Genomic DNA, 15,313 nt, shown 5'->3' on the forward strand with positions numbered 1-15,313 from the left:
TGGATGTTCTTTTCTTTACTGGTTGCCCCTTCTATATGCTCCGTGGCCCTGCACAGAACCAGTGCCCTGAAGGAGCCAGTAGGCGGCGTCTGTGACCCAGAAAAGAGGAACTGCTTTCTTTTCCTTCCACCCTCTGTTGTCCGGCGCCTTTGGATCCCTTACATGAAAACTGTACAGAGATGGTCAGGTCTTTATGCCAACACGATGGAAGCTAGATTATGAAGAGGGTTATGTCAGCCTCCACCCTGAGAATGGTAGGACCTCCGGTGCATCCCCCAAATACGCGTGCCACGTGCTTTCAGCTCTAATTACAAGGAAACAAGCATTGTTATTAGAACTAAGTAACAAGACGCCACTTCCAGTAATCACAGTAGCTTTTTCTTAGAACACTCTCCCCCCCCTTCCCCGCCCCCAGGAATAGCGAGGGGCAAGTCTGGGGACAGTGCGGGAAGCGGGCCCCTGCCACGGAGGGAAGCCCGAGTCTTGAGCTGGTGGTTTTACTTTGTGTGTCTGTGCTGTTTGACGGCTGTCATCCTGGTTGGTTGTGTCCCTGCCCCTGTTTTCCTGTACTTGCGGAGCCTGGTGGCGCAGTGGTTAAGCGCCGGGCTGCTAACGGCCCTGGGGAGAACAGAGAGGCTTTCTCTAAGGGCAGGCCCACCCTGTCCTGTCAGGTCGCCACAAGTCGAGCGGGAATGGACTCCGCGGCGGCTGTTTTTAGCGTAGAGAGTCTGCTTTGGGGATGGTTTGGTGGTGGTGTTTGCCCTACGAGATCCTGAAGTGTCTTTCAGGAGCCGGTCCTCGTCTTTAAAGATCTGATGGCGTTTTCATTGGCGCGATGCCATCTCGTGCCTCAGCAAGGGCGTCTGAAGTCTTCCTGGGTTCAGCTCCCAGCCGGTCCTGGCTTTCTGCAAGGGCGGTTTTGTTTGTTTGATACCTCCTGCTTCCAACCTGTGTCGCTCCCCCCTGCCAGAGGTTTTCAGTGTCTGTTTCAGGGTTTCATTTTCGTCCCAGAATTTTCCGGCAGCCACGTCGGTGTTTTCTGAGTTCCACACACTCCTTGGGCCCCGGCTCCTCTGCCCGCTGAGTGATGAGGGCAACCAGGCGCCTGGCCCTGGTCACTCAGCAATGAGACGGCAGCCATGGTGACCGGGACGAGGCGACTGTGTTTGCTCAGGGGCACGCTGGCTGGCCGGGCTCTTCTCTAGGCCACGAGCAGGGGCAGGCTTTCTTATCTTCTCACAGCCTCTGGAAACCGCAGTCACAGGACTCTGATCGTAAAGGAGGCCTTGCTCCCCAGGGTTGCGATTCTACCCAAGATAGAAAGGAGAAGGAGTGAGTCCGAGCTCAGCATAAAGCAAGGTGCACCGACTGCCACCCACTGGGCGCATTAAGAAAAGATCTGCCTGTGCCATTCTGTTTCTCTTTGTGTATGGTCACTCTGGTATTTTTTATGCTCCAACTTTGTTTTCATGCTTGAAAAATAAAACTTTAAAAAAAGAAAAAGAAAACTTTTTTTTATTGCCGATTGGGTGCAAGTTTGCAGCACAGATTGGAGTTCTATTCCACACCTTTCAGTACCTGACAGTAGCTGCAGTCCCCACAGAGTAAGGCAAATCTTGCCACTGCTTCGCTGAGCATCCTGTTTCCGCTTATCCTCCTGTCCTGCTCCCTCCTGGCTTCGGAGCTTGGTTTCTGGGTCATGCTGCCCCTTTAGTCTTGTGTGGCTAATCGCTGGAAGGAGTGCCTTCCGCCTGGCATTATTGTGCACTCTGCAGACCTGCCTGTGGGTGGGCTGAAAGTTGATCTAGGGTGGAGTTCACCTCCATTCTTGAAGGGTGTCTAGGAGTCACAGCTTCAGGGCTTCCACCAGTCTCTATCAGACGAGTACATCTGATCTTTTTTTTTATAATGGTTTTGAGTTTTGTTCCACATTTTTCTCCCACTCTAGCCAGGATCTGTTCTACTGTAGTCCCAATCAGAGCGGCTGGAAGTGGAAGCCAGGCACCATCTAGTTCTTCTGGTCTTGGGATAGTGTTAGCTCATGCCAACAACTGTGTCTTCTCTCATGCACGGTGACATTTTCCTGGTTCTAGACGTAAGGGGGGTTTTGTTTATTTCTGTTTTTGTTTTATTGTACTTTGGACATGTGGGATATTAGGTTCTGTGATTCTGGATCATATTTAAACCTCTCTCTCTCTCTCCTTCTGACTTCAAACAGTAACTCAAAGCCAAGCCAAACTCCCACCCATCTGGTCAATGCTGATTCTTAGTGACCCTACAGAGCACAGGAGAACTGCCCTTGTGAGTCTCCAAGGCGATAGCTGTTTATGGGAGTAGAAACCCCTGTCTTTCTCCTGAGGCACCTGCTGGTTTCGAACTGCAGACCTTGGGGCTACAGCCCAATGTGTAACTCCTCTGCCACCAGGGCTCCTACAAGCAGTAAGGCTCCTCTGTGCCTCTGTCCTGTTTTGAGAACCTGTAGCTCCTGTAGCACATTCTACATCCTGCGTCTAGACTTCAGCTCCGGAGAATCCTGGTTTCGGCCTCACCCACTTCCTTGCTTTCCTCCTCTATTTATAGACCATTGAAATAGTTATCTTGTTTTTTGAGGTTTAACTCTCCCTTTTCAGCAATCACTACTGGGAGCGAACAGTTTGTGTTGAAGCTAAACTAAACGCACCGTCTTGAGCAAGAAGCCCTCGTGCCTTCTTGATGTACAGTTCTACCCTCTGCCGACCCCCCCCCCCCTCCCGCTTCATCTACTACGGCAAACTACAGTTCTGAGCCAGTCACTCAACCTGTTTGGCTACAGTTTCTGAACTGGAAAGTGACGTGGCTGGAACCCATCCATCCTTTGTAGCTCTCAGAGCCTCTAAATCAAGAAAAATACAAAAAAAAAAATATATCAGGCAGAGGAAGCTGTCTCTTGAGTCTGAACATCAAAGTTAGAATTCTTCAAGTTGAAAAAAAACCAAAGCACATCCATTCTGATGATTGCCAAAGAATTCTTGGACATTAGACCCGGGAAACACTTACTGGGAAATCAAACGTTACGAGGAGCCTTTAGAATAAATAAACGGCCATCTTATTATACATGTCTGATGGAGGTGGTACCCCAGGAGTCCAAGTGAACACTGTCATTCCAGCAAGAGTGTAGACAACGTGAGGGATCAGTGGTCGGCAGAGGTGTCCCCTTCCATGGCAAACAGCCCGGTCACCCACATCTGATGCCCGGGAGGAGGAACACAGACCTGGGCATGGAGGGCAGTGAGTTGAATTGGACTTAAAAAGACGCCTTTAAGATGATTTTAAATTATTGTTAAAGCCGACTTTTAGAAGTGTCATATTAAAATATTTTTATCTAAAAATGATATGCTGTGTGTTCATTTGGGAGATGTCAGTTTTGTCCATGATTTACGGAATTTGAGGCCTTGTGAAGCTGTTACAGTTCGTTGTATATTGTAGGATAAACTTGCAGGTGGCTGTTTCTAAGAGACTACATTTCAGGAAGAGGATAGTGTTTAGAACTGGAGATTTTGAGGGATCTAACCATGTGTTTGCAACAATACATAACAATATCAGGAGCACGTGATGCCTTTAGTGATAAAGTAACGGACTCTGTAGCCTGCTTCTGGGGGCAGCATTTCCTAAGGTCCTTTCTACTGCAGATTTCACTGTGTTTTCCGGATGTTTCACATAGTAAGTATTTCACTTAAAATCATTCGTTTTATTTTTTTATTATTAAGTGCGATAAGTTGGGGTGTTTTGTTGTTGCTCTTGTTGTTAATAACTTTAAGAGTTAGTGACATACTTGATATAGAAAGCTAATCCAACATGACAGAACTGTAGGCAGTAAAGAGTAAAACCACCCGCCCCTCTGTACCTGCTCCACCCAGTTTGACTTTACTGTTCCCTGTTTGGGGGTTTTTCAGAAAGCTTTCGGTAATAGGATTTCATGGGGGAAATATCATTTCAGGTTCTGAGCAACATTCACACTGTGAGAGCCACGTGGCAGCCCAAGAAGTCCAAAACATGGACCTTTTCTCCCCAGGTAAGTGCTCTGCGGAGGGACTGGGATGGGAAAGGACCTTCTCTTTGCCTATTCATAGTTAGCCAGCTCGTTTCTGAGACAACTCTCAAAGTATTTCCCTGAAATAACATATTGCTGTTTAGTACATTATCCATAGAGCCAGATTTGAATCTTTAAATTGTTTAAAGTTCTCAGCAAACTTTGATAAACTTGACTTATATTTTAGACTCACCAAACTTCTAATTTTGATGAATCATATCATTCAATGAATTTAGAAGATTCAGTTCTATTTTTTTAATTGTCCATTTGATGAGACATGAAAGTAAAAAGATGAATTCTGGGTGTCGAGTGTTTGTTTTTATTTCAAAAATGACATCTTTCAATGGTGCTCACCAGAGCCGTGCTTTCTTTAGACAAAGTTTAGGTGAGGCCTGGGGGACCTGGTACTTTAGACCCAGGCACGTCAGGACTGGAATGTGGCCCCGTCAGTGTGACACAGGCTCGGCAGGATAGACGCTTGTTTTTGTCAGAGAAGTTGAATGTGCCCGTGTTCTTTTTATACTGTGACTTGTCTGCAGTTTACTTGACTTTACTCCCTTTTCTACCGCCAAAGTTCCATGACTGTAATTAACCTGTCTTTTATTCAAAACTATGTGGATCGTAACAAATTGTGGCTAACATTGTAAAGAATAGGCATTTCAGAATGCCTTGTTGTGATCATGCAGATCTGTAGATGGTTCACGTAAGACAAAGGGAAACTGCGTAGTTTAAAATAGGAAGGGTGTCCATCAGTGTGTTATCATTCTGAATACTGAGCGTCATAGGTTTTTTTGTGTCAACCTGACCCCTGTAAGAAGATATGGGTGGAGTCTAGCCTGTCAATCAGGTCACAACCTGATGGTGCCACCCTGTGGGCATGGCCATCGCATAAGGAAGATCCTGGGAACTTCCTCTCTCTTTGCCTTCACCTTCCTTTTGAGGAGCCACAGGGAGACCTGAGTGAGTTCTGGAGATGTTCCCACCACTGGATCCACAAGACTTTGCACCCACTGGCCGGTGATCTTCCTGCATTCTGCATCATTGCATGTGGCTCCATGAGTCTGAAGAGAGATGTATGGATGAGTATCAACTTATGGACTAGTATCAGATTTATGGACTTGATCTGGACCGGACTGTGATGTTTTCCCAATATATAACTACTTCTTGGTATAAAGCTCTCTCTTACACATTTATGAGTGCCTCTAGATTTGTTTCTCTAGTCAACCTGGCCTAACACGCTGAGCAAATAGCTGACAAGCGGAACTGAATGCTACATCAGCATTGCAGGAAGACTCTGAACAGCCTGCAATATGCAGATGACACAATATAGCTGTGGAAAGGGGAGTGTCTAAAGCACTTACCTGCTGATGATCAAAGACTGCAACCTTTAGTATGATCAGACCTCAACATAAGACAAAGCAAAATCCGCTCAATGGGACCCACAGGAAACATCAAGATCAACAAATAATGATGGACACTGTCAAGGATTTCACTTTGCTTAGATCCACAGTCAGCACCCACAGAAGCAGCAGGTGAGAAATAGCGTCTTACATTGGGCAAATCTGCCGCAAACAACTTCTTCAAAATGTGAAAATGCATTGATGCCACTTTGAGGACTAAGGTGAGCCTGGCCCAGAGATGCAGGGGCTGCGAATTACTGAATGTGGCTCCTCTAGTCAGAAGCTCTAACCTCCCAAACAGCCTGCCCTGGGTGGGTCTGGTAAGAAGGTGGAGGAAGATACTGATAGCACTCACCTGATCAGCTGTGAGTAATTTCCAACAGGATTCCCTGCAGTGTGATCCTGCTCGGTATAAAACGAGTCCTCTGAGAAGCAGGAGCAGGAATAACTTTACCTGTAAGAGCCAAGAGTGGAGTGAGTCTTCTGAGCCTGAGATCCCTGCACAGGGAACCTCCTGGATCCAGCGAGAGCTGTGCCATCAGAGGGTCAGAGCAGAGCCAGGAGCCAGAGTGGTAGACTTCCCAACCCACCGAGCAAGGAAAGATGCATGCCTCTGTGCAGGCGGCTCCTGGGGAAGTACGGTGCCTCTGGGCACTTCACTGGGGAAGTTGGACTTGTTGATCCACGAAGTTTAAGGTGAATGAATGCCCTTGGGTTGAGGCTTACAGCAGAGTGGCAGGCCCTTTAAATATTTGTTGGCAGACTCAACAGAACTTGTATCATGTCCTGATAAACAACTCAACTCTGACCATTTCTCACAGGCATTATGACATGCTCACTTCTTTACTCAGCCCTGTATTCAGGAATTTTGTTTGTGAGTTCTGTGTTGCTTATTGCAATAAATAGTATAACCTGGAGATAAATTATAGAGCGTTAATTAAGTCAGTGCCCAGGCTGTGGCATTTTCATCACTGCCTGTGCATGCAGAAGCTGGACCACGAATACAGGAGAAGACTTGGCGATGCCCTTGACTTTGGTGTTGGTGAAGAATATGGAATACCCAGTGGGCTTCCAGAAGAACGAACGCATCTGTCTTGGAAGTGAGGAGGGACATGTTGCCAGGAGAAACCAGTCCCCGGAGAAGGACATCTTGTTTGGTAAAGCAGAAGGTCGGTGGAAAAGGCAGACCCTCAGGGAGAGGGCCGACATGGTGGCGGCAGCAATGGGCTCAAACAGCAGTGACTGAGGACGCGCAGGCCAGGCCAGGGTTCCGTTCTCTTGTATCTAGAGCCGTACAAAATGGACTCCAGGGTACCTCACACAACGTCCTGCATCAGAAGATCTGAGGCAAGATGGAGGTTCAGGAGAGGCCACCTGGGGTGGACAAGGCCTAGCCGCCTTGCACTTGCTGCTTGTACCCACACCTGTCTATAGCTCACTTCCCAAGGGTTTCTTTTAATCCTCTAAGCACCTGCCAAACACCGTCATCCGCACGACGACAGTTCACAGTTCCGATACTGCTTCTCCGTATGCGGGAGTGTGTAGGATAGGTTAGTCTCATGTTTCCCAGGATACAAGGAGATGAATCCTACATATGGTTTACTTTGTGGGACGAAATGAAGCATCTGCTGTGCGCCGCGAGGCAGTCTCCCCAGGTGCCGTGGGAACCGTGCGAGTGGGGAAGGCTTGTCTGCAGCTACAATAGCAGTGGCTCCTCTCTGCAGGGTCCCAACCGTGCTCCAGGCACTGTGCTCAGCCTTCACCTTGGCTCTCCTGGAGCAGCCCTGGGGGCCGGCACTCCTGATAGGACAGTGTTTGTGGTGATCACCAGGAAGGGTAAACTGGATTTGAATCCTTAGGCCCAGGGAAGCTTTTACAAGAGGCTGGCTGGGGTCTCTCAGGCGAACCAGGGAATTAGGGTTGTCTCGGGAGAGGGGATAGGGCGAACAGAAGGGAAGGACTAAGACATGGCATGCTTAGGGAAAGAGGAGCAAACGTTTGTATTCAGCCTGAAATTTTAGTTTTGTTCACAAGGAAAATTTGTTAATATAAACAAGCAAAAAGAGCTTGGTGGCACAGCGGTTGAAGTGCTTGCTGCTTCACAGATGGGGGCCGCTGCAGGGTGAGGGGTGCAAGATGTAGCAATCGGCTTCCGTAAACCCTTTGGGGCAGAGTTGCTCTGAATAGAAATTGACTTGACGGCAAAGGATTTATTATGAACACAAGCAATTGGGGTGGGGGGCAGTTATACCTTTGGGGTCCTAGGTATAGTATTTGCTGTACATTAAATTCCACTCTAAGCAAAGAAGAAGTGATGGTGATGGAAATTCCCTTAAAGAGAAAAGTTAGCTTTTCATTAAAATTCCTTGGTATAGATGAGTCTAAAATTCAGAACTCTCCACCCCGCTACTCTTTGTTTCCCTTAAGAGACCCTTGGTTCTGACGTGGACGTTGTAAAGAGCTTACAGGTCCGTGCCCTGAAGCCCTGCGCCCGCTCTTCAATCCGTGCTGGTAACTTGAGTTTCTCCGTGCTTTCAGGTCACGGGCATCTTGCCGTGCTTGCTGGATGGGGACTGTTTTGTCAGGTCCAACTCTTCATCTCCAGATCTCGGGATCCTGTTTGAACTTGGAATTTCTTACATCCGCAATGTACGTCATTTTCCAGAACGCTCTCTGATGTGTCCTTTCACACGGGAAGTTGAAATGGATCTGTATTTTTCAATAAGATACTCTCTGCGTTTCCGAGCAATAGAACTTCAGTCCTCGAAGGAACGAGAAGGGCAGGGATCCCAGTTTTTCTATGTCGGGCTGCTTTTGCGGTAGCGTTGGGAGCAAGGGTGGGCGTTGACGTGTGATGTGTCTGTGACCTCCAGGCCTTTTACAGAAGGAAGGCTGGGGAGAGGTGGAGGCAGCAGAAAGGGATAAAAGATGTCCCGAGGCATTTCAGCCCAGTGTTTGGCCCCCTCTCAGAGGGTCTCAGCACTTCCCTCACATAACTGAGAATTCTAATCAGGGGAACTGGGAGAGCAGCACGTTTTAGAAAGGGAACCACTGAAACTTGGATGAGCCTGTGTTACAAAAACGGGGCACAGATCCGGAGGAGCACTGACTGTGTGCACAGGGCAACGGTGAAATAACCGATGGAGAGGCTCTGCATACGTGCGTTGGGCCCAAGGTCAGTAGTTCGAGAGTGGCATTGCACCCTCCTTTCATTTCTTTGAGGGAAACCCATCCTTATGTGTCAGGGGAGGGCGGGAGCAGCTCCCCCAGGGGAGCCCCACTGGCCTGTGATCGCTGCTGGGAGTGTGGGCAGGACTCGAATCAAGAAGGCCCTTGTGGGATGTAAGTCCACATTCAGGCTCAGCGAAGCCTAGCCTCCCAATCCCATGTCGCCGTGGCGTGGCCTGAGATCTCTCCATCCAGGCTGTCTGTCACTCAAGAGACAACAGCAAGAGTTGGCCACGTCATACAGGCTCAGGGATTTTCAAGAGAAACTGTGACAGAAATACGACTTCACTTGACCTCGTACCTTTAATATTACATAAAATGGGGCTCCGCTCAATGTCATTTTAATGTGAAGAATGTTCCAGTTTTAAATGTAAACACTCATTTTTTTTTCCCTCCACAAGGATTGGGTACATGCTAGAAACTTTGCCTGGTTCCCATTCGCAGCCTCACGTCCTGTTTTATTTCCTAGTCAACTGGCGAGCGAGGGGAGCTGAGCTGTGGCTGGGTGTTTCTTAAGCTTTTTGACGCCAGCGGGATTCCTATCCCAACAAAGTAAGTTGGTCGCGTATTTCTCCCAAATACAACTCTTGAGTACAAATTGCCTCTTTTTCTCAGATTACAGAGCACATCTCCACAACTTTGGGGGAGAGAGGTTTACATGCTGCTATTGCTGCTGCTTGGAGCTGGCTGTAAAAGCGGCCTGCATGGCCCCCCCCGGGAGGAAGAACTGGCGCATGGACTAGGGATGTTTCAAAAGATGTTCTCACTGCTGGCTGCTGAGAAGACCCTTTTAGAAATTCCTTACGTCAGTGACACATTTCATGGTACTGAAAGCAGAGCCACTGGACATGGCAAGACTCCGGTCTCCTGGTCGGTCGCACCTTGAAGTCATGATGGCGGCCACTGTACTGAGCTAAAGTTTACGACCCCCAAATGAAAGACCAGTACCAAATATGTACAAATATTCCAGTTACTGTCCCTAATGTGAAAAGAGGGATCAACTGTTAGTGAGCAAGCGGCCATCCAAATCTGGCAGGGAGCCGACGAAGGAAGCAAGCAGCGTGCCGAGAAGCCAGGAGCCAGGTAGAAGGGGTACCACTGGGGCTTCTAGGGGATGATGATTAAGATTCCGGCGTTGGAATGATACAGACCAGGATCCTACACTGGTAGCCAGGCTCTTTAACTTTTCCAAGCGTCATTAATGAATTCCAATCCCCAAGATTAATCATGAAGATTACGTTAGAACTTCTCCAAGCCTCAATTTCCCTCATCTTTAAAATAATTCCTACCCCCAAATATTCTCGTGTTGATTCATGTAGAGAATACTCCCTGTGGTCGCCTGCACTGACAGCCCGGGGGTCGGAGGGTTGGAGGGAAGGCCGGGGACAGGATGTGGTCATCATCCCGGTGAGAAGAGGAGGGGCAGTCTGAGTGTGTTAGGGGCCTGTCGAAGTCCAGGCTGCTTACGGCTGCTTGTCTTGGTTTGGTGTGTTTGCTGCCCTGCCTCATGTTCAGGGGCTGCAGTTGCACTGAGCAGGAGAACTATGACAGGGACTTTGACTACATCTTTCTGAGAGTAGCGGTCCCAGCTGTGGAGTTGGACGACACCGAGCTCCATGCATGAATACAGAAAGATCTCCAAAGTATACACCGTGATATGAAAAAACCAGGTTGCAAAAGTGTGTGTCTGCTTTGACTCTCCTTTTGCCAAGTGAAACCTGCATGTGTGCGCGGTTGCGGGGGTGGGGAGGGTGTGCACGCCTCCCGAGGCTGCCTGTCCCAGGAGCGGAAGGCTGGGAGCAAGACTAAGGAAGCCTTTCGCTGGCCTCTTTCCCTCTGGGCGATTGGGCAGCTTCAGAAAAGCCGGTGTTCACTGTGAGTTTACTTTGTGCATGTATCTGTTTATGTTTGCCAAGAAAGAGATATAGCAGAGCATTTCCCAGCTAGCGGGACAAGTTGGTGGCAGTGCTGTTAGGTACAGTCCAGTCACTTCCCATCTCAGGGACTCTGTGCACACCACCACGGAGCGCTGCCTGCTCCTCCACCATCTTCTTAATCAGAAGAAAGAACACGACTACTGCTGCTCAGAGCGACCCCACAGCACTGGCAGAAGTGCCCCTCCGGGTCTCGGAGGCCGTAACACGGTACGGGGTAGAAAGCCTCGTCTTTCTGTCTTGGAGCAACTGGTGGTTGAGAACTGTTGCCCTTGCCAACCTCAGCCCAGTGCATCACCATTATGCCACCAGGGCACCTGGGAGAAGGAAGAAGAGCTTTTTCACTTATGATTTCTCTGCCATTTGAAGTGTTTTTACAACTCTCCACATGCTAGTTTTGTGATTTCAAAGGAGTGTCGTTTCATAATGTCATTATTTTACACCCCTCTGCCGTCATGCTGACTCCAACCCATGGCGCCCCCAGAGGACAGAGTGGGTCTGCTCCCGCTGGCTTTCAAGGCTGTAAGTTCCTGGAACGTAGGCAGCCTCGTCTTTCTCCTGCAGGGTGACGAGTGGTTTCAAACCCCTGACCTTGCGATTAGCAGCCCAACACGCCACGCACTATGTGCCAACCAATGGAAAAAACACAAGTTAGTCCCTTGTGTTTCACACAGTCCTTGCAGCCAAAACGTTTTCAGGACATAAGCTCAGTATCTTGCGGGACATCCTTGATGTTCTACATTTTAGAGTTTGGATGCTTATAGTAAACATGGCAAATGCTTATTTTCTGGTAACAGTCATCGTTCCCAGATGGGGGGCATTGGCCAATGAGACCGAAAGAAAGTGTCGCTGAGCGTTTTTTGTGCGAGAAGAGGTCTCACGGCCAGCCCCGGTGTTCGCAGATGCCGCAGAGAACATCTGTCACAGGGCGTCCTTCTTTCGCTGCAGGACGTACGAGCTCTTCCTGAGTGGCGGCACGCCGTATGAGAAAGGCGTCGAAGTGGACCCTACCATCTCCAGGAGAGGTACAGCTCTACCGTTGTCTGCCTGCCTTGCCTCAAAGCCCGAGCAAAGCGAAGCTTCTTCAGGGAAGGGAGCGGTGGTTTACGAAGCACAGTATTTTATACGTCAATCCCGGTTTTTGGAAATAGGCCATTTGAGATGAAAACTTGAACCCTTTCCGTCGGGGTGCTTCTGCTTGTGACAGCACACCTGCGGCCCCCTCCACCCATCCTTGGGCCGACCCGCCCACCCACTGCGGGGTCATAGATCAGGTGAACGCGGGTCAGCAATGGAGACATGTGACGCTGAGATGCACATTCCAAGGGCTTCTTGACGAAGGGGGACCGTCTCTCAGTGTTCTCGTTGGGCGGCCACTGTGCTAGATGACAGAGAAATGGGGAACGAGGCAGGTGGGGAGCCACAGAGCCTGGAAGAATTGTACCTCCCTTTACGGTTCTCTTTACTGGGGGCCCTGCGAGTATAGTGCGGTGCACACTAGGTTGCTAACCCCAAGGCTAGCAGTTCGATCCTACCAGCCGCTCCACGGGAGAAAAACAGATGAGGCTTTCTGCTCCCATGAAGAATTATCACCTCAGAAACCCACAGGGGCAGCTCTGCTCTGTCCTCTAGGCTCGCTCTGTGCCAGAATGGACTCCCTGGTAAGAGTTTGAGTGCGTGTCCCCTTCTCAGACACTCCTGTCCCCCTGTGACTGCTCCAGCCATGCCAGCCTGAGCCCAGACCGGCTTTTTTAATGGACACGTTCACCTTTCCTTTGTCTTCTGGCAGCATGTAGTGAGGTCCCGGTGGCCTTGGGGACCAATCGGGAGGTGGGGGCAGTCCTGTCGCCTCTTGTGTTGAGTTCCTGTGTGGGGTGTGGGTGACTTTCACCTTTCATACATTCAGCACCCTGGTGGTTAGAGTTCGATAAGAGATGTATTCACTGTTCCAAACACTTAAAGCCTTCGACTTTGCGGCTGTCTTTTCAAGCATATGGCAGTGTTTTCCATCAGCTGCTGACCATCAGAAGGCAGCCTCAACTTCTCGTAAAGCTGAGAACTCTGAGCCGAAAGTCAAGACATATGCTAAGGTTAGTACCTCTTGAGGCTGCCAGTGAACGTGCAGTCCGTCAGAGCTGGGGTCCGTAGACCTTCTCCACATGGGTTTTCACCTCCGGTTCGGCCCTCTTACACCGGTCATTTTCCCATCAGTGCTTTGTTCAAGGATCCGCAGAGCATGGAGAGACGTGGGGATGCTCAGGTGAGCATCTCCGTGCATCTCCCTTTGTGTGAGCTCCCAGCTCTAGCGGCAGACAACTGCCGGTCTGCAGGTGGCTTGTCCCCTAGAAGACGGGCCTGTCCCTGATGTCACGCATTTGGAATCAGGATGTGTGTAGCTTTCGGGGTCTGGCTTCTTTCACTCAGCACGGTGCGTTTGAGAGCCGACCCTGTTCTTGCACATCTGCATCATTTCTTCTTTTTATTCTAAATAGTAGTCTGTCTGAGGGGTAAGCCACAATTTCCTCACCCATCCACCAGTTGGGAAAAAAGGTCATTCCAGTTTGGAGCAATGTGAATGAAATTCCAAGTATTTGCAAAGAAGCTTTTTGTATGTGGACATTTGTCTTCACTTTTCGTGGGTGTGAGTTTCTGGAAGAGGGGCTCCTGGGTCATAGGGTGCTTAGCCCCATAACTGCTTTCCAAACGGAATGTACCGTTTTGCACTCACCCACCAGGTAGTCTCCTGTCTCCATTCTCTCTCTATCCTTGACTGCATTGCAGTTTTTGCTGTTCAACCTCTTTAATAAGTGAATAGCATGCTCTCATAATGATTTTAGTTTGCATTTCCTCGGGGGCTTTTATACTTCTCCAATCTCCTATCCACCCTTTCCAAACCCTGTGGCCATGGACAAGCTGTGTAACTAGCTCCCAGGGTCTCCGTGTCCACATCTATAAAATGGACATCATAATGCTGGTCCCATGAGGCTCTTTATGCGTTTAAATAAAAAGAAAGCATGTGAAGCAGTTAGTATTTATAGTGCCTGGCGTGCAGAAAGAGAAAATCAGTGCTAGCTATAATTAGTTACTATTACTATTATTATAGGTATAGACAACTAGGTTTTAGCTATAGCTATTTATTATTATTACTACTTTATGTATACATGAATAAGGGACTTGTGGCACACTGGTTAAGCTTGGTCTGGTTACTGGGCTGCAAACCAATAGGTCTGTAGTTTGAACCCACCAGCTGCCTCATGCAACAGAGGGGTAAAAGAATTAGCCTTCTGTTAATCAATATACTAGAAATGTAACATAATTTAAGATTTAGTTTGTAAAAAAAAAATCTAAAATGTAACAGACCCCTTCCTTGCAGTAAAAAAAACCCAAACCATTTAAGGTTAATCAGTAGGGGTGTTCTAACTCGGGAAGATGGCCAGCAAGGCCATTTAGATAAACAGTGGGGCATGAGACCTCAGTGTGGGGTGGTCTGAGATGGTGGGGGGATGAGTCCTGGAGAAGTGAAGATCTCAACTGTGTCCCCAGAAACTTGCTGCTTTTGTCAGAGTGTCTGGGATCCTGCGATCATTGCAGAGCCTGCCAGTCCCTTCCTGTGGTCAGGGAAAAACCTGGGGGGTTTTTTGCCACAGACTTTTGGGTATAGAACTTGCTTGGTTTTCATTAGATTTTTGAAACCGTCTGGAGGCAGCAAACCCCACTGTTTCACGCTTGCAGAAATCAACCTGGTTTCCTCTCCTTCTTTGGCTGCAACGGTGACAGGCAATCCCAGACCCTTGTTAAATCTCTCATTACCCACTAATAATGTGTCCCTAGAGATTATTCATTCCCTTGGCGTTGTTTAAAGAGTCTGTAATTTCCTAATTTTGGCTAACCTTTCCTTGGAAGATTATTTTTTATGATGAACAGAAAGCACAGTCAGTCTTTGTCAAAGAAAAGTCCAATCCTGTTTGGCTTCATTCTTCCTCCTCCTCCAGCCCCCCCACTTCTCATCTCGCTGACAAGTCTCCGAGAGCCAGGAGCTGCCAAGCATTCCCAAGCGGGTCTCTCACATGGCGCTCGCCCTTCGCTCTTCCTAGTCTTTCCTTGGCCCCCAGACCTGACACAGAGAGGCCATGTGGATAGCGAATGGCCGAGGAGGCAGGCACACCAGGATCGAGGCAGTGGAAGGCCAGCTGCATGCCGGCCTCCTACCCATGGGCACCGGGTCCTCGTCCGCACACCCTCCAGAACGGAGGTGCTTGCTTGAGCATGGCACACAGTAGGAGCTGCTTATTTCAAAGTACAGTTCTTCCTGCCGCTGCAAAGGTGTGCTTCCGGGGAGCTCTGCTCTGCCTCCTCTGCACAGGTCCCAGTCTCCCTGCCTTGTCTGGACGTGTGCTTCTTCTCCTGAAGTTGCTGCTCCACCTGGCAGGATCCTGAAATCTGCACCCTTGGTGCCAGAGTGGGCTAAGCATTGGGTTGCTACCAAGGTCAAGTTCAAACCCACCAGAAAGATGAGGCTCTTTGCTCCTATGAAGATTCACAGCCTCGGAAACCCATTTGACTCCACTTGATAGCCAAGGAGTTGGGGATGCCTGGGTAGAATCAAGTGAAGCAGGGGAAAAACCAAAGTGGTGCTGGGGCTCCCTGTTGGTACAGCCACACACAGAGGCTGGCTCCTGCAG

At 49.0% G+C, this 15,313-nt stretch overlaps 1 protein-coding gene across 2 annotated transcripts in view; it reads left to right on the top strand.

Annotated features, from left to right (window-relative positions):
* Nucleotides 1–15,313, top strand: part of NPHP1 (nephrocystin 1) — a 62,415-nt gene that overhangs the window by 34,356 nt on the left and 12,746 nt on the right. For both annotated transcript variants that reach the window (XM_075563147.1, XM_075563149.1), the window contains exons 12-16: nt 3,977–4,051; nt 8,008–8,118; nt 9,167–9,249; nt 11,580–11,656; nt 12,622–12,721. In XM_075563147.1, coding sequence (XP_075419262.1) covers nt 3,977–4,051; nt 8,008–8,118; nt 9,167–9,249; nt 11,580–11,656; nt 12,622–12,721 — 446 coding nt within the window. The remainder of the gene's footprint in view (nt 1–3,976; nt 4,052–8,007; nt 8,119–9,166; nt 9,250–11,579; nt 11,657–12,621; nt 12,722–15,313) is intronic.

Source organism: Tenrec ecaudatus, chromosome 11 (genome assembly GCF_050624435.1).
Source record: "Tenrec ecaudatus isolate mTenEca1 chromosome 11, mTenEca1.hap1, whole genome shotgun sequence".
Classification (NCBI taxonomy): domain Eukaryota; kingdom Metazoa; phylum Chordata; class Mammalia; order Afrosoricida; family Tenrecidae; genus Tenrec; species Tenrec ecaudatus.